Consider the following 19,320-nt stretch of genomic DNA (forward strand, 5'->3'; position numbering starts at 1 on the left):
TCTGCCGTCCCTTTGTCCTTTTGCCTTCAATCTTTCCCAACATCAGAATCTTTTCCAGTGAGTCCTCTCTTCTCATTTGGTGGCTGTTTTTGAGCTTCATCTTCATCTGTTTTGATATATGCATGTCTGTAAATATACATTTTATACCTTTCTGTTTCTTTTTTCTAACTCTCCTCTTTTCAATAATTTTGTGCATTCTTTTCCTCTGCTTTTGATTTTGGTTGGTTAAAAAACAGAGAGAGAACACAAGATAGTAGCTAACCAGGCTCTGGGCATGCTGCATATGTAAAAATAAAATCAAGACAGGATCTCCTATGAGCCATGGTGGCGCAGTGGTTAAAATGCAGTATTGCAGGCTAATTCTGCTGACTGCCGACTGCCAGCAGTTCAAGTGTCACCAGGTCAAGGTTGACTCATCCTTTCGAGGTTGGTAAAATGAGGATTCAGATTGTTTGGTGTACTACAGTGGTGGGTTGCTACCAGTTTGCACCGGATCAGGTGAGTCGGTAGCGGCGGTGGTGGAAGGCTCTGCCCACCTGCCTGGACGCTTCTGCGAATGTGCAGAAGTGCTGCGCGCACACACAAGCAAACCCGTAGCAACAGGATTTGGAACCTGCCCCTGGTGTAATATTCTTTCTCTGTAAAACACTCAGAGAAGGCTGTAAAGTACTGTGAAGCGGTATATAAGTGTAAGTGCTACTGCTATTGCTACTGTTGGATAATGTGAAACAGTTGCCTAAGGATCAGTGGTAGTATGAGTTACAGAGTTATGGATATTCTGTAATCCACCTTGCAGCCCTAACCACCTGTCTTATTGAGATTGACTTCCGCCTATGAGACTGTGTGGTCTTCTTCTTCATGAGTACAAAATATTTGAGGTTATCCAAAGATATATAAAACATCTACCTAGGTTACCGATACTTCTTTTGACTTGTTTCCTCTACTTTTCTTTTTATAGTTGCTGTTCCATTGATGAAATCCAAATCAGCAATTGCTCTTGGCATTGTTACTGTTGCCCTCGTGATGGTAGTGCTAGCAGTGGTCATATCCCTCTTAGTCCTCTATGTTCAGCCGAGTGGTAAGTCTCTGGAGGTCTTCTGTCAGTATTGTAATAGTGATGGAATAGTGGTGTCTATGAAGTTATTATCAATTGCACTTGAGAGATTTCCTACCAAGGATGGGATTGGAATGACTTTGGTCCATTCATTTTCCCTCATAAGATTTTTTTTTACCCCAGAGTATTCATGTTCCCATATGCTCATTAAAAAAGAAGACAGATGAGATGACAATGAAGAGAAAATACTGGGCCAGAAGATTTTGAAGAAAGGATGGTCCTGGCATAAAAGAAGAAAAGGATTAGGTGTTTACAATTAATTCTCAAATTGTATTTCTTTTCCGATGGTAATTGTTACATTGCCAACTGCCAAATAAAGGGAATGTTTATATGCAGTGTTGAAGGTTGTACTCTGGTGACAGGCATGGATATAGCAAGGCACATAATGGGGTAAAATAAGAGAAAAAGGGGAAACTAAGCTAAATTAAAAAAAATAAGTTAAGGGATAGTAAGTGCCTTGAAACATTATTCCTGAGGGACTCAAAATTTCTTAAAGCTTTCTTCTAAAAATGGCACTATTTATACTTTTCCCTTGGTTCCTTGTGTTCTCTTCCTTTTTGCCCAAAAGAAAAGAAAAAGCAAGACAGCATCTGAAACCAATCAGATCTTTATTACGGTCAAAGTCCAGCATAAGGACAGTGGGGCGCAGTCAGTTTAAAAGCAAACATACTGGCTTCTTCGGGATCTATTAACAATAGTGAGAGACAGATGTCATAATCTTCCATTCCACCATTGATTTTGTTGCTTATCAAACTTGGAAATAAAATTTGCAACAACAACCCCAAAAAAAAAAGAAAAAGAAAGAAAGAAAGAAAGGTGACAAAGAAAATAAACTAGTTGTTTTTTTAACCGGTGTTTTTGAGGGTACCAACATAGAGTACCCATAGAGTATGGGTTCCACTTACCTTCGCTACTGGTTCGAAACTGGGAGCATGCGCAGAGCGTCCGTGATGATGTCCGGTTGGGTGGGTGGAGCCTCCCGAACTGGGGCGAACCAGTAAAAACCCACCTCTGCTTACATGCTTTTAGAATCAAAATACTGTTCCTCACAAAATGGCTTATTGCAGTCACCACGACTGAAATCTCCCATCTGAGGAAACACACTTCTTCTCATCCTGAAGGTGCTGTGCTGTGTTTCATTTCATTGGACTTAATTTTGGACCCCTCAAGCAGTGTTCTTTCACCCGTGTCAACCTAGGTTTAAGATTTTAGATAGGCTTTTAAATTTGAAATTCTGCATAACCCTGCTCCTGTCTTGGAAGGAATGCCTAATTTTTTTTAATTTTTTTTTTTTAATTTGATTTATATGCCGCCCTTCTCCGGAGACTCAGGGCGGCTTACAATGCGCTAAGCAATAGCCTTCATCCTTTTGTATATTTATACAAAGTCAGCTTATTGCCCCCACAACTGGGTCCTCAATTTACCTACCTTAGAAAGGATGGAAGGCTGAGTCAACCTTGAGCCTGGCGAGATTCGAATCTGCAGTAATTGCAGGCAGCTGGTCTTAATAACAGGGTGCTTTAGACCACTGTACTACCAAGGCTCTTCTATCTATGTTTTTTTCAGATGCTGTTCCTGAATTCTCTAAAGGTTCTGAGGGTTACTTAATCGGTGTTGGTCGGGCGGATTGTACTGGTCCTATAGCTGAAGTACCTTTGGTGAGTATTTGCCTGGCCTCAATAGCTCACAGCCTAGTTATCAGGGGTGAAATCCAGCAGGTTCTGACAGGTTCTGGAGAACTGGTAGCGGAAATTTTGAGTAGTTTGGAGAACCGGCAAATACCACCTCTGGCTGGCCCCAAATTGGGGTGGGAATGGAGATTTTGCAATATTGTTCCCCCAGGAGTGGGGAGGGAATGGGAATTTTGCAGTATCCTTCCTCTGAAGTGGGGAGGGAATGGGAATTTTGCAGTATCCTTCCCCTGAAGTGGGGAGGGAATGGGAATTTTGCAGTATCCTTCACTTGCTATGCCCACCAAGCCACGCCCACCAAGTCACATCATGCCCACCAAGTCACGGCCACAGAATTGGTAATAAAAGAAATTGAATTTCACCGCTGCTGAAGAGGTAATACCATCAGGGATTGCAAGGTCTTCTGCATTTCTCCCTCACCCCACTTTTTTTGGAACAGTATTTCTCCCACGTTTAATCTGGCAATAATCCTAAAAAAGGTTGGCTGTTCCAAAATGGGATTGAGATGATTAGATTTCCTCTTACAGTAAAATCAGGGCATATATGAGTTTGCTTGATGTTCCTTGGTTCAGGATGATGGCACGATGTGAGAGACTAATTATCGTTCCTATATGAGTATATAGAGTATATAGAGTATAACAATATGAGTACAGAATGTAAGGATTTATATTCCTTTTTTTTTTTTTTTACTTAGTCACTCAAAGTCAATAACCACCAAAGCAGTTTTTAATCTTAAACAAATGAATAAATAATGACATGTTGTGTTTCAATGTAGATGGGGTATGGCAATCCTGATCAGAAAGGTGGTGGCATCCTCTCACGACAATATTGTAGAACTTTCATCCTTGCAGAGCGACAGAATCCCACCAAACGAGTAGTGCATATGGTTGCTGAAATAGGAATGATGTCTGAAAGAATAAGGCTAGAGGTAGGTGAGGAATGACCAGTATCTCATCTCATCTCATCTCTTCTCTTCTCTTCTCTTCTCTTCTCTTCTCTTCTCTTCTCTTCTCTTCTCTTCTCTTCTCTTCTCTTCTCTTCTCTTCTCTTCTTCCCTCTCCTTGTCCTATTGAAAATATTTTATATAAAAGTAAAATGGAACAATGCAAGACAATATATTTCTTTCAAACCTTTCTTTTAAGGCACTGAAGCAGTTAAAATATAAGTACGGAGATCTCTACAATCAGAACAATGTCATAATGACTGGAACCCATACCCATTCAGGACCTGGAGGCTTTGCCCAATACACCCTCCTCATGATAACATCTGGAGGTCTTATAAGGCCAACACTGAATGCCATTGTCAATGGGATCGTTAATGTAAGGCAACATCCAATTTAGCATTTTAACTTCATGTAATGGTATTTTTTGAGGCTGAAAGGGATTCTTATTCTCCTTTGGACATTCCTTTAAGAGGACAGTTTCTTTCTCCATACTCTAGAGAAAATAGCTACAGGTAGTCCTTGATTTATGACCATTCATTCCATGACTGTTCAAAGATACGATGGCACTGAATGAAGGGAATTGCGACTCATACCCAAAGTTATGGCCATTGCAACGCCTCTATTGTCAATTTGATGACTTTATTTTATTTATTTATTGTATGGTATATCATACAGGGGCAATGTATTCTCCCTGTGGGTGTGGCTTACTGATGAATCATACATGAGATGTGGGTGTGGCTTACTGATGAAGGCTAATGAGCTAGAAATAGATCTATATAAGTCTCTCACCTGGCAGCAGGAACTTGCTGGCTGCCAGAAAAGAAAAAAGCCCAGAATCAGGAGAAATTTGATGAAAATTTGGGCACTTGGCAGCTCACTTGCACTTATGATCACAGGGACATTGCAACTCCCCCATCCATCTATGTTCCTCCACTTCTATATCATTTTGGACCCTGCCACTCTGTGCTAACCTTCACCACCATGTTCTTGTTCCTGCTGCTGCTGAGGTATGCCCAGCCTGGCTGTTGGACTATATGGTGCTGGCTTTGATTTGCAAAAATGGAGAGCGGGGTGGGGAAGCATAAAGCAGCTTAAAGTAGCCAGAGCCCTTCTGGTTGTCTTCCTGAACCATATGGGACTGGCTTTGCACAGTGAAAAATGGAAAAAGAGAAAATAAATCCAAAACAGCCTTCCTCCCCTCACTTTTATTTTTTGCGGTGCAAAGCCAGCCCCGTGACCTAGTAAAGTGGTAGAAAGGGGCATTTTGACACTCTACAGCCCCTTTAACCTGATTTGGGAAGCCATGCTGGTGCAGTGGTTAAAATGCAGTGTGGCAAGCTAATTTGCTGACTGCCGACTGCCAGCAGTTCAAGTCTCACTGGGTCATCCTTCCAAGGTGGGCTAAAATGAGGACCCAGATTGTTGGGGGCAATATTCTGATTCTGTAAACCACTTAGTAAAGCATTATGAAGCGGTATATAAGTCTAAGTGCTATTGTGTTTTCTAAAAATGCATAAAGTGAGCCCTGGGTGCCAGCGAGGCCAGGCATGTCTCCTTAGCAGTGGGAGCAACAAAGATCGGCTGGGGCAGTGGAGCGCAAGGCCGCAGAGCAGGGATGGTATTCACTTACCTTTGCTACTGGTTCACAAATGTGAGCACGCGCGCCTCCTCCATGCATGTGCAGAGCCTTCTGCGCATGTGCAGAGGGTTAAAAACGGGACGTGATGACATCCGGGTGGGTGGGTGGAGCCTCCCACCACCAGCGTTACCGGATCGCACGATCCGGATAGAACCGGCTGAATTTCACCACTGCTACAGAGGTCTCAGATTGTAGGATAGTGAGGGTAACTAGAATGGGGCTTAAGCAGTTGTGGCTTCCTGGGACATGACTCTGAGTTGTGTGGTTCTGGTGTTACTTGCTGCCCTGTAATGGTTTTTGTGTTAAATACACATGGGATTGTGATGTTAATATTCAATTGCAGGCTGATGATACCTGGTTCTGATCTATCTAGTGGCATATTAGGATGTGTTTACATTTATTTCTGGGATAGGATGCAGCCTATCTCTGCGCATTTCTTTGAAATATCATTTTATTTATTTCTCATATTATTTAATGTTCAGTCCATGATTCCCATTCTATGTTACAAAACATCTGTGTTCAAGCAACCACTCTTTCCTTTGGAAGGAAGGCTGGTACATGAGGGCCATCCAGGAGTAAAATTATCCCATGCATTCTCCCAGCTACTTTTCTTATATTTATTTTATTTTATTTATTTATAAAATTTGTATGCCGCCCTATCTCCAAGGACTCAGGGCGGCTCACAACAACAATCAACCAAGCAACTGTTAAAATCAACAAATATACACAAAAATATGAAAAGTTTAAAAAATTTTAAAATATACTACCCCATCAGTCTAGGCTGGGGGACATAAATAGCCAGGTTTTCAATTCACGGCGGAAGGGGCGAAGGTCAGGGGCCAACCGGAGCCCCAAGGGAAGTTGATTCCAAAGAGTGGGGGCGCTCACAGAGAAAGCTCTAGCCCTGGGGGTCGCCAGCCGACATTGTCTAGCCAATGGCACCCTGAGTAGGCCCTCTCTGTGAGAGCTCACCGGGCGATGGGAAGTTGACGCTGGTTGCAGGTGGTTTGACAAATAGCCTGGGCCTAAGCCATGAAGGGCTTTATAGGTTAACACCAGCACCTTGAATCACACCTGGAGGGCAACCGGCAACCAATGCAAGCCGCGCAGGAGAGGTGTAATATGGGAGTATCGAGTCCCTCCCGCAACAACCCACACGGCCGCATTCTGTACCAGCTGAAGCCTCCGGGTAGTCTTCACGGGCAGCCCCAGATAGAGAGCATTGCAGTAGTCAATCCAGGCGAACCTGGGCAAACGCCCCCCTGGTCACGGACGTGATATGACCTCCAAACTCAGCCGTGAATCCAAGAGGATGCCCAAGTTGTGCGCACTGTCTACGGGGGGCAACACCTCGCCCCCAATAGACAGCGTTGGAACTTCTTGCTCGGCCCGAGATGCCAGTATCTACAGCCACTCGGTCTTGGCCGGGTTGAGTCAAAGCCCGTTACTCCCCATCCAGATCCGTACCACTTCCAGGCACCAGGACATCACGTCGAGGGCATCACTGGGCTGGTTTGGGGTGGATATAAAAAGCTGGGTATCATCAGCGTACTGATGATACCCCACCCCAAAACCACAGATGATCTCTCCCAGCAGCTTCATGTAAATGTTGAACAGAAGGGGCAAGAGGACCAACCACTGGGGCACTCATGGCCAACCTCTGCCCTCCTGCCAACACCGCTTGCGTACGACCCGAGAGGTAGGAGGCGAACCACCGTAAAACGGTGCCACCCACTCCCAACCCCTCAAGGCGTTGCAGCATGATACCATGGTTGATGGTATCAAAAGCCGCCGAGAGATCTAATAGGACCAGAACTGAGGAATGACCCCTGTCCCGAGTCCTCCAGAGAGCATCCACCAGCTATATAATAGCTCTATTCCATGATAATATCTTTGAGATCTTCTGGGACCGCAAGGTTGATTTTTCTGTTATGTAACTAGTCTTGTGCTAAAAAGCTGGATGCAAATCAAAATGTCTCAGTTTCCATGTTTTTAATCCCTGTTTTCTAATTTTCAGAGTATTGACATGGCCCATCAGAATATGGTGCAAGGACACATTTTTATCGGTACAGGTTTGGTAGAGAACAGTCAGATCAACCGAAGTCCTCTTTCTTACCTTCAGAATCCAGTTTCTGAAAGACGCCGGTAATGGAAGGAAAATATTGAGGCATTTTCATTTATTGTAATGGATGTATTGTGAATCTTATAATTTAGCTAAGACATAGTATTTACATCTACGCAACCCTGGATTAAGATTTGCTTGCTCAAAGGGAGCGTTTCTCAATTTTAGTAACTTTAAGCTGTTTGGATTTCAGCTGCCACAATTCTCTCCAACATATTGACTGGGGAATTTGACAACTGAAGTCCACAGAGCTTAAATTTATCATGGTTGATAAATGCTCTGAACAATTATCTGTTTGTTTGTTTAGAACTTGCTCGATAAAAAACAGAATCCTATAGGTAATGTATAGCAGCCCTATCTGAAATACTGTATAATGAATTACTGTTTTGTTCTCTTTCCAAAATGCCCAGAAGGAGAGGAAAATATATTTAGAGGGTATTATTTTTTCCCCTCCTTCTTCCATTTCTTTGATGAGGGAAGGCCACTATCAACTGTTGATCATAGGAATGGCAATGCTGGAAGGTTCAAGAGACAGACTCCTTCCTCAGCCATTCATTTATTCATTCATTTTAGACCACCTGGAACTTACGTTATTCAGCAGTTTACAGACAACAGAACATCCATGGTATAATAATGACATGATAGAAATTATAAATTATAATGGTAAAGCAACATAGATCGTTAAACGAACAACCAGAATCAACATAAAAATGGAAATTGGCACATACTTGACAAAGTCTATCTATAGTAAAACCTCCATGACATTAGGAGTGTGAATATAGGTAAAAGTGGTACATATGTGAATCAGTGAATCAGTGGTGGGTTTTTTTTACTACCGGTTCTGTGGGCATGGCTTGGTGGGTGTGGCATGGCTTGGTGGGTGTGACTTGATGGGCATGGCAGGGGAAGGATACTGCAAAATCCCCATTTCCTCCCGATCAACTGGGACTTGGGAGTCAGAGAATAGATGGGGACGAGCCAGTCAGAATTTTTACTACCGGTTCTCCGAACTACTCAAAATTTCCGCTACCGGTTCTTCAGAACTGGTCAGAACCTGCTGAAACCCACCTCTGATGTGAATGTCCAAGAGACATTAATGTTGATGTTGCTAAGGATGTTGATAATGCTGAGAATGAATTTTGAGTGCTCAGAATGCTGAATGCTGAGAATGTTGAATTCTTCAAGCTGGTGAGGAATTCTGGGAGTTGAAGTCCACAAATCTTTGTTAAGATTGAGAAGCTCTAGTCTAGTTGCTGTGAAAGTCTCTCTTTTCTCGTCCCTCCCCCAACTTCCTCCATGTTTTCCAGGTATTCATCAAACGTAGACAAAGAAATGACGGTGCTGAAAATGGTTGCAGATAATGGCCAAGAGATTGGAATGTTTAGGTGAGAAGTTGAAAACAAGAAGCAAGTCAACTCAGGCAGACTGTATTGGTTCATTTTATTCCCAGCAGGGCTTACAGCCTACATATATAACAGTTCATAAAGGCTGGGATAGTAAGGTGGGTTGGGATAAGACAGCAAGAATGACTGGTTCAAACATACAGGTGAGCTTGAATGGCCAAAGGTTGTCTTGAACCTTGGTCTTCTTTTTTCAAGTTCATCCCCTTTGTCTTCTTTCATACGTTGTCTGATGAGTTGGTGAAGTTGAAGGTAGGTAAGGAAAAAAAGTTGAGAGAAGCTGACTTGTGTGATGAAGAACAAAGGAAGTAAAGTAAGACCATACCCCCATTGTTTTGGAAGTATAACTTACTGGAAGTGACGTTAAACATGTATTCTTGCTGGTTATTAATCATTGACTGCTTACTAGCAGTCTGCATGCTAGCAGCTTCCCTTTCAAGAACAGAGTTTTAAAAGAGTGGTTATTGTTTTTTTGTTTAAAAATAAAAAAAATGTTCCCACAAAATGTCGAAAGGGTTATATTAAGCTTGGGTTTCTTTTAGCATTAATATGTTGCTTAATGTTTCCCCCCCCAAAAAAGAGTAAGGATAGCTGAATCTGAAAGCTTTCATGCCCTAATCACCTTCCAGTTGGATTATTATAATGTATTCTAAATAGGGTTTTCCTTGAAGAACATTCTGGAAGCTGCAGATGGTGCAAAATCCTGTAGCTCAGGCGGTGATGGATATGCTCAAATATATTTGAGTGATCTTTCTGCTGCAGGAGCGCCATTGTTTGCCAATGGTCTGGATGAGATCTGTTGGTTGTCATTTTTAAAGTCCAATAGGACTTTTATCTAAGGTATCTAAGAAACCATTTCCTTTGGCATTCCTCTATCCATCCAATCAGATGTCAATCCAATGAGTCAATGATTTCCAGGTCCCAACCCTGCAGGATTATTATTGGAGAGTGCCTCAGAGACAGGCATTTCCATCACAGCTCCATTGTCTGGAACTCCCTCCCAGTAAAGTTTCATTCCACTTCATCCCTCCTGTACTTCAAAAAAATAAATTTCTGGAATGTATTTAATTTATAAATATATTCTCTTCTGGTCTGCACAGAAAAGTGCAGAAGAATGCTTTACATTATACAGGTGGCATATGTAGCATGCATGGCAAATTTACTCATCACAGGAGTTGAGAGCTGCCACATCTCTTTTAACATTCAGGAAAAGCCTTAAAACCTGGCTATGTCAATTGGCTTGAAGTCCTGAAGGAGAAGCTGTTGGCTGGAGGTGGTCGGTGCAGTAATACAGAAGGCCCCATCCGCATCTCTCCACTCCAAACCCAGGCTTTTGAATTTATTGTAATTTTAACCTGTTCATATATTTATAATTTGGATATTTGCATATTTTATCACATTGTAAGCTGCTCAGAATCACTGCAAGAAGTGCGGCGAATATATTTAATAATAAATAAAAATAAATGGATTAGTGATAGACAGGATTTTGGGATAGGTCGTGTTAAATCATATATTTTTAGCTGCCTAGGGCCTTTGGGAATAGATGGCATACAAGTAAGTAAGTAAGTAAGTAAGTAAGTAAGTAAGTAAGTAAGTAAGTAAGTAAATATTTTCCTAACAGTTACTTTCTTAACTTTCCCTTTTTAATTTTTTTACTAGCTGGTTTGCTGTTCATCCTGTCAGTATGAATAACACCAACGTTTTAGTTAATAGTGACAATATTGGCTATGCAGCTTATCTCTTTGAACAAGAGAAGAATAAAGGATATCTTCCAGGAAAGGTAAGAACAATTAATGTGCATCATTGTATACAACACAGTTTTTTTTTTAATTTTTTTTTAAATTTATTTTTATATGCCGCCCTTCTCCGGAGACTCAGGGCAGCTTACAATGCGTTAAGCAATAGCCTTCATACTTTTGTATATTTTATACAAAGTCAGCTTATTGCCCCCACAAACCAGGTCCTCATTTTACCCACCTTAGAAAGGATGGAAGGCTGAGTCGACCTTGAGCTGGTGAGAATTGAATTCGCAGTAATTGCAGGCAGCTGGATGTTAAATGCTGCCTTAGTAGGAGGCATTAGCCTCCTACGCCACTCAGGCTCCTTGTACTGACACTAGTAAATTGTGTCAGCCCTTCTATTAAATGTAGCTAGTAGTTCAAATAGCCCCATGTGGTTGGCAGTGACTGACAGCTACCCACAGTTTTATACAGGAAATGTTATATTTCTATGTGAAGATCTTGGGATTTGCATCTGGGACTTTTCCCATGCAATACATGGAATAATAGCCTCAAATGGTTATTCCCCATTAGGTTTTAAACCCTGTCCAAGATACTTTAGTACTTTAGGTTTTATCAACAAAAGTTGATAAAGTTCAACTATATTACTTTCTGGAAGCATTGCAAATTCAGTTCCTAGAATTCCAGGTTCTATTGACTAAGAAATTTGGAGATTATACTCACAGTACAGTTGAGGAGGTTAAGGTGAGGAGCCTAAATTGGAGAAGTGCGTTCCTTTCTTCAGTTGGCAGGAGAAATGTGGGAGAGTAGCTCACTCTTCTGGAGTTCTAGAAAGCCTTAACATTTGGTTTTATTCCCAGACCTGTGGGTGATGTGCTTATTGGTCCTTTGGTGTGGATTGATTTGTTATTGTTTGATTGCTTTGGTCTGGGTTTCCTGTGGGATTGTATGTTATTAATTGTTTTTTTATTGTTTTTGGATTTTGTAAGCCACCCAGACTTTATATATAAATAATAATTGTATCCCAGATACCTTGGAAAGGACTAAATAAGTGAATAAAAATGCCAAATCCAGTCTGAACATCTGGCTGACTGTGCAACGAACCACAACAACAAAGCATGGCAGTACAAGTGAAATGAAATAAATACAAGAAAGCAAACTTTCATTTCCATGTGATTACTCACAAAATCTAAAAGCACAGAATATTGCTTGAATGTGGCAGGCAATGAAAACATTGCAGTAAATGTCAGGGCTCATTAAAAGTCATTTTGATAAGTATCTGTTTGATCAAACTTCCTCAAATATTGTTATACTGTTTTAGTCTAGTCTCATAAGGGAAGCGTACTCCTTGACTTACAACCACAATTGAGCTCAACATTTTTGTTGCTAAGTGAGATGGTTGGTTTTTTAACCCTTTTATGACCTTTCTTGCCTCAACTGTTAAGTGAATCACTGCAGTTGTTAAGTTAGCAACACCTTAAGCGAATTGTTAAGCGAAAATGACTTTTCCATTGACTTTGCTTGTCAGAAGGTCACAAAAGCTGATCACATGACCCCAGGACACTGCAATTGCCATAAATATGAACCAATTGTCAAGCAGCCCAATTTTGATCACGTGATCAAAACCGCTGCAACAGTTGTAAGTGTGAAAAACAGATATAAGTCATTTTTTTCGGTTCTGTTGTAACTTCAATCACTAAACAAATGGTTGTAAATCATATATGTTTTTGTAAATCATATATGCTACCAAGAATAATACACAAATTTCTTACATGAGACTTGAGGATGTTTTTTTGTGGCAATGTCTGCAGGTTACCATGTACTTGTATCAATATTCACACAAAGATAGGTGTGGTGTTACACAGTAGTAGGTTCCATTCGCAGAGTGTCTGTGATGACGTCCCGGTGGGTGGGTGGAGCCTCCCACTGCCATCACTACCGGTTTCCCGAACCGGGCCGAACCAGTAGAAACCCACCACTGGTGTTACAGGCCAATCCCAACAACTTTTCTACATATATCGACCCTATATGCATTTATAAAGAGTAGGGCTTCTTTCTTTTCACCTTGACATCTTGCAATTTTAATACTCCTACCTCCATCAAATGCTGATGATTCTGAGCTATAAATGTTGTGGGATCAATGGGAGTCACCGATATGACTTTCTTCCTCTTTCAGGGTCCCTTTGTAGCAGCTTTTACATCGTCTAACTTGGGTGATGTGTCTCCGAATACAAAGGGCCCACACTGCATCAACACTGGAGAGCCATGTGAAAACATGGGGAATTACTGCCTTATAGGTGGGGTAAGTATTAGATCTGGATCAAAAGTTTGTGCATTTTGTGGTTGAAATTATATGAGGTTTCATATAACTTCCCTCTTACATACCAGAGGTACTCAGGAGGAAACTAGCAAGAACCTTATAAATTCAACTCCAGTAAGACTGTCTTTCAAAGAGAGCAACTAATTGTTTTGGTTTCAGGATAATTTACCTCATAGATTACTCTTCAAAATGCTCAAGATGGTCTAAGTTCCCACTGATAAATATTGAACATAATCATTCCATTGTGCATTTGGTTACATCATAACCCACTGACTGTTGGATAATAGTATGTATTCGTTCAAGACCACATTTTGGAGAGAGAGGACCGCTGGTTTGAAAGAGGGGTAAAACAGGCCATCTATGTCAAAATTGAACAGCCCTCTCTCAACCAAGGGGAGGGATACAAGATCATCTATCTCCAGTCTATAACACAATCCTTTCAACAATCCTAAGAAAGCTCCACATCCATTTGCACCATTCAGGTGACCCTGAGGACACAGATAAACGTCCAGGTGGCTTTAACGACTTGCTAAAAGAATGCAAATGACCAGCTGTCTGCAAGGTGTGTGAATCCTTTCATTCCCCACCATCCAGTCAGAGCTGAAGAAGCTTCTTGGATGAGAAGCGAAACGTCTTCAAAGAAAAACCAGAAAGTCCAGTTGCCTCTTGAAAAAGCACCTTCCAGCACCATGGCCTGGATGATTGAGAATCTCCATAGACATCATGCCAATTTGATATGCAATTTAGTTCCTTCTCATTATTTTGCTGCATCTAATAAGACAGCCAGTTTGTTGTAATGTTAAGGCTAGAAACCAGAAGATTGTGAGTTCTAGTCCTGCTTTAAGCACAAAATCAACTGGGTGACTTTGGGCTGGTCATTTTCTTCCGGTTCATAGGAGGTTTAAGTATCTATAAAAAGGCAAGATAAAAAGATGATGATGAGGATGATAATAATAATAATAATAATAATAATAATAATAATAATAATAATAATAATAATAATAATAGACCAAGTTAGAGATAAGCCAGAAAATTCTATATATAGGGAGACAAGAGGTGCATAGGTTTCTGCCTAAAGGATAGAAGCAGATATCATACAGGGTGAAGCACTTCTTCACTGATGTACAGCAATGTTGATGTTTCAGGTTTATCAAAATACAAAATACAGAAATACAAAGAAAAATAATAATGAGAAAATAGGGTAGGGGAAGGGAAAGAGGAAAAAAGTGTTGGGTAAAAGGGAAAAGAAAGAGAAAAAAATTGACTCTTTTTGGTACATTAGAATAAGGTAATAACATACAACCTCAACTTTTTAGAATTCTATTCTATTCTATTCTATTCTATTCTATTCTATTCTATTCTATTCTATTCTATTCTATTCTATTCTATTCTATTCTATTCTTTCCTATTCCTATTCCTATTCCTATAATAATATATACGAGCCATTTCAAATCTATCTAATCAACAAAATCAAAAATCAAAGTTTCATTTTTTTTCCACTTCAAGCACAAAATTTGAAAGCAGTTTCCAAGCAGAAAGAAAGCTTATTCTTTTCTTTAACTAAAGCAGTCAGTTTAGCTAACTCCATCAGCTTTTGCAGCCATTTGTCCATTGGGAGAATCAAACTATCCTTCCATTTTTATGCATAAATTTGTCAGCACAGGTAACATCAGAGTTTCATTTTTTCCTCCCAAGCTCTTCATCCATTAAGCCCAAGAGAAAAGTCTCTGGTTTTATCTTTATATTGACTTTAAGAATCTACTGTGTTAAGATGTGAATCTTTATCCAATATTTCTTTGCTTTATCACAAGTCCACCATAAATGGTAAAAAGTTCCTTCTTTATATTTACATTTCTAACATTCATTTGAAGTACCTTTATACATTCTTGACTATTTATCTGGTGTTAGATACCAACTGTACATCACCTTATGAAATGTTTCTTTTAAATTATAATTTAATATAAATTTTAAATCCTTTGTCCATATTTTTCCCCACTGTTCATTATATTATATCCAAAATTCTTTGCCCACTGAATGATACAATACTTCACATACTAATTTTCCAAATTCAGTTTCAATAATGTACTGTCTGTCTGTCTGTCTGTCTGTCTGTCTGTCTGTCTGTCTGTCTCTCTCTCTCTCTCTCTCTCTCTCTCTCTCTCACACACACACACAACTGTGGTTTAGTGGGTTTATTTATATTCCCCAGCAACTTCCTTCATCAAAAACCCAAAATTGTCCCAATAACATCCAGTCACAAGCAGACTAATGCTAGTTCACAGAGCAATGGCCAATGAGTCCACAAGGCACTTGGAATTTTTCCCAATTAAAATAAACCCACCAGGCAAAATTAAATCCACAATACAAGAAGGTTCATGAGATAAGAAAAGTCCAGAGTTCACAAGGCACAATCCAGGTCAAAGTATGGTATCAACCCAAACCAAGGCAAGAATCACTGATTTTATTTTGCTTCTGTTCAGTTATGTTTCATTCTCAGACACTGCTTGGACAAGCCCCTGCACTTTTTTTGGCAATTTTTTCAGAAGAGGTTTGCCATTGCCTCCTTCCTAGGGCTGAGAGAAAGTGACTGGACCAAATGGCTTTATGCCTAAATCAGAACTAGAATTCATGGATGCCTACCTGTAGTCTCTGACCTGGTGCCTTAACCATAACTGGCTCTGATCTGCTGCTTGATTAGTGGCAAGTTAAAGGGAAATTGAAAGGGTTTATTTATTTATTTATTTGTTTGTTTCCATTTCTATACCGCCCTTCTCCAAATAGGACTCAGGGCGGTGAATATAATTGTATATAATTATAATTTATAATTGGAATTTAGAATTGAAGGCTAATCAGCCACATATCTTTTCCCTTCTAATTTGTTGTTCTGAAATCCAATTTAGGCTAAGTTCTGCATTGCTACAGGTCCTGGGAAAGACATGTTTCAGAGCACACAAATAATTGGGACACACGTCTACTCAAATGCAAAGGTATGTCTAAAATCGTAACATTTTAGAAAAACATTGTTGTTGTTAAGTGCTAGCCTCTATATTTTCTAGGAGAGCATTCTAGGAAAATATACTGTAGAAAATATGCTAGAATCTTAACATTCTAGGTAAATATAGATGATAGAGGTTGTCACTTTTCTAATAATATGCCAACTTTCCTTTTAACTAGAATATTTTTCTGTTAAAAAAACTTTATTTAGCAATGATACAATGTATACAGATATGCAAATATGATTGATAGATGATAGATAGATGATAGGTAGATAGATAGATAGATAGATAGATAGATAGATAGATAGATAGATAACATCATGTTCAATGTAAAATTTCATTGCTGTATGGCATTTGACAGACCTGGGAAAAGCTATCTTAACTTTGCATCTGTTTCCTATGAAGCCTTGGACCTAAATTTTGTTCAAATGGATTGTAGGATTCAGGAAGGGTACAAACTATTCTTCCGTTACTACTACAACTCCCATACCTCCAACTAAATTACCCTTTGGGGATAGGAGGAAGTTGACACCTGTCATAGCTATTTTCTAACCTTATCTTATATGCTTAGAGTTCTTACTTCCTAACTACCCTATTTCCCCGAAAATAAGACCTCCCCGGATAATAAGCCCAGTCGGGCTTTTGAGCGCATGGACTAAAATAAGCCCCCTTGAAAAGAAGCCCTCCCCGAAAATAAGCCCTTCCTGAAAATATTTAAATGCATGCGCAGCTGGTCCCCACCATTTCCTCTGGTTAGGGTTAGGGAGACAGAGCTGGAAATCAGGTAAAATGGCAAGAGGAGCCCCGTATTGCTCCACAGGCCCCAAAATAATAAGACCTCCTTAAAAACAAGGCCAAGCGCTTATTTCAGGGTTCAAAAAAATATAAGACAGGGTCTTATTTTCATGGAAACATGGTAGTAAGAAATCATGGGTGTATGAGTTATATTGGGGAAAAACCAAAGTTATGGCGGGAGTAGGAGGCCACATCATGTTGTGGGAGTGCGTGCTCGCTGTTTGCAAGCGGTGGTGCGCTCCAGTCTCCAATGCTCCTCTCGTTCCCCAGGTTGCACGGACCCTCGGGCCCCGGGCCTTCGGCTGATGCTGTGCAATGCCAGGTCCGTGGTAAATAAAGCTCCCCTCATTTGCGAGCTTATTCAGGAGGGGGGCGCGGACCTGGTGGATATTACGGAGACCTGGTTGGGCCAGGAGGGGGGAGTCCCCCTTGTTGATATGTGCCCACCCGGTTTTCGTGCATTCCATCAGCCAAGGTCACAGGGGAGGGGCGGGGGGGGGTGGCGGTTGTTATCAACGAGGGTCTTGGTCTGAGGGAGGCCACTATTCCTCAGACGGCCAGATGTGAGTCCCTCCTTGTGAAGTGGGGTCATAGAGTGCAGATGGGCTTACTAGTCAAGTACCTGGCTCCCTGCCACATGGCAGCGGCCCTGCCTGAGCTGCTCGACGTTATAGCCGTGGTGGCGGTTGATACCCCCAGGCTTATGGTCATGGGAGATTTTAACCTGCCATCAGTCGGTGAGATGTTGGAGGCGGCCCGAGAGTTCATGGCTTCCATGATGGCCATGGACCTGACCCAGCTAATTTATGGCCCTACTCACACGGGGACACACACGCTGGACCTGGTTTTTGTCTCTGGCCAGTGGTTGAGTGATCTTGAGATAGGGGATATAGCAATTGAACCCTTGTCATGGTCAGATCACTCCCTCCTTCGCTTAGACCTTCGAACCGCCACACCCCGCTGCAGGGAGGCGGAACCGACGAGGTGGTTCCGCCCCAGGTGCCTGATGGACCCTGACAGGTTCCAGACGGAGCTTGGGCCACTTCCTGAAGCTCTGGCACACGGCTCGGCTGAAGACTTAGTGGCCGCCTGGGATAGGGCGGCCGCTGGAGCTTTGGACCGGGTCGTGCCTTTGTGGCCTCTGACCCGGCGCTGGTCTCACCTGACTCCTTGGTTCACCAAGGAGCTGAGGGAGATGAAGCACCGGAAAAGACGCCTAGAGACCAGTTGGAGGGCTAGTCGTTCTGAATCCGACCGAACACTGGTAAGATCCTGTATTAAGACCTACCTGGTGGCGATAAAAGCGGAGAAAAGTAATTACTTTTCCGCTCTTATTGCGTCATCAGATAATCGCCCAGCCGCTCTGTTTAGGTGACCTGCTCCCTGCTCCACCAGGGGGCATGGGAGGACCCCTTGGAGGGTAGGGCTGAGGACTTTGTACAATATCTGTATGACAAAATCGCTCAGATTCGGGAACACCTGGACTCTGACTGGGTAGATCCAGGAGGGATGACGGAGGCAGGTCTTGGGGATACTATTTGGGAAGAGTTTGATCCTGTGACTCCCGAAGGCGTGGACAGGATACTGGGTAGACTGAGTGCGGCCACATGTGTATTGGACCCGTGTCCCTCCTGGTTGGTGCTGGCCTCTCGGGAGGTTACACGAGGCTGGCTCCAGGGGATTATAAATGCTTCTTTGAGTGAGGGTGTCTTCCTCACCACCTTGAAAGAGGCGGTGGTGAGGCCTCTCCTCAAGAAGCCTTCCCTGGACCCAGCAGTGTTGGCAAATTATCGTCCAGTCTCCAACCTTCTCCTTGTTGTGAAGGTTGTTGAGAGTGTGGTTGCACCACAGTTGCCTCAGTACCTGGATGAATCAGCTTATCTAGATCCATTCCAGTCAGGCTTCAGGCCTGGGTACAGCATGGAGACGGCATTGGTCGCATTGGTTGATGATCTCTGGAGGGCTCGGGACAGGGGTTGCTCCTCTGTCCTAGTCCTGTTAGACCTCTCAGTGGCTTTTGATACCATCGACCATGGTATCATGCTGCACCGGTTGGAAGGGTTGGGGGTGGGAGGCACCATGTTGTGGTGGTTCTCCTCCTTTCTCTCCGACCGGTTGCAGTCTGTGTTGACAGGGGGGCAGAGGTCGACCCCGAGGCCCCTTGTATGTGGGGTGCCACAAGGATCGGTCCTCTCGCCCCTTCTGTTCAACATTTATGTGAAGCCGCTGGGCGAGATCATCCATGGTTTCGGGGTGAAGTACCACCAGTACGCTGATGACACTCAGCTGTACATCTCCACCCCGGATCACCCCAATGATGCCCTTGAAGAGATGTCCCGGTGCCTGGAGGCCATGCGGATCTGGATGGGGAGAAACAGACTCAGACTCAACCCATCCAAGAGCAAGTGGCTGTGATTTCCGACATCCCAATATAGTCAGTTGGTGCCATCACTAGTCATTGGGGACGAGTCGTTGGCCCCCACGGATAGGGCTCGCAACTTGGGCATCCTCCTGGACTCACGGCTGTCTTTAGAAGAGCATTTGACGGCTGTGGCTGGGAG

The 19,320-nt window shown here is 42.2% G+C and overlaps 1 protein-coding gene across 1 annotated transcript in view; it reads left to right on the forward strand.

The window, feature by feature from the left end:
* Nucleotides 1-972: 972 nt before the first annotated feature.
* The window catches only part of ASAH2 (N-acylsphingosine amidohydrolase 2), a 34,956-nt gene continuing 16,608 nt past the window's right edge, over nt 973-19,320 (forward strand). Inside the window, exons 1-9 of the mRNA XM_070945667.1 lie at nt 973-1,078; nt 2,681-2,772; nt 3,581-3,733; nt 3,948-4,124; nt 7,405-7,532; nt 8,817-8,894; nt 10,569-10,689; nt 12,825-12,950; nt 15,869-15,955. Of these exons, the coding sequence (XP_070801768.1) occupies nt 973-1,078; nt 2,681-2,772; nt 3,581-3,733; nt 3,948-4,124; nt 7,405-7,532; nt 8,817-8,894; nt 10,569-10,689; nt 12,825-12,950; nt 15,869-15,955 (1,068 nt within the window). The remainder of the gene's footprint in view (nt 1,079-2,680; nt 2,773-3,580; nt 3,734-3,947; nt 4,125-7,404; nt 7,533-8,816; nt 8,895-10,568; nt 10,690-12,824; nt 12,951-15,868; nt 15,956-19,320) is intronic.

This window comes from Pituophis catenifer, unplaced genomic scaffold, assembly GCF_029215685.1.
Source record: "Pituophis catenifer annectens isolate HBS135680 unplaced genomic scaffold, rPitCat1.0.hap2 SCAF_6, whole genome shotgun sequence".
Taxonomy (NCBI): Eukaryota; Metazoa; Chordata; class Lepidosauria; order Squamata; family Colubridae; genus Pituophis; species Pituophis catenifer.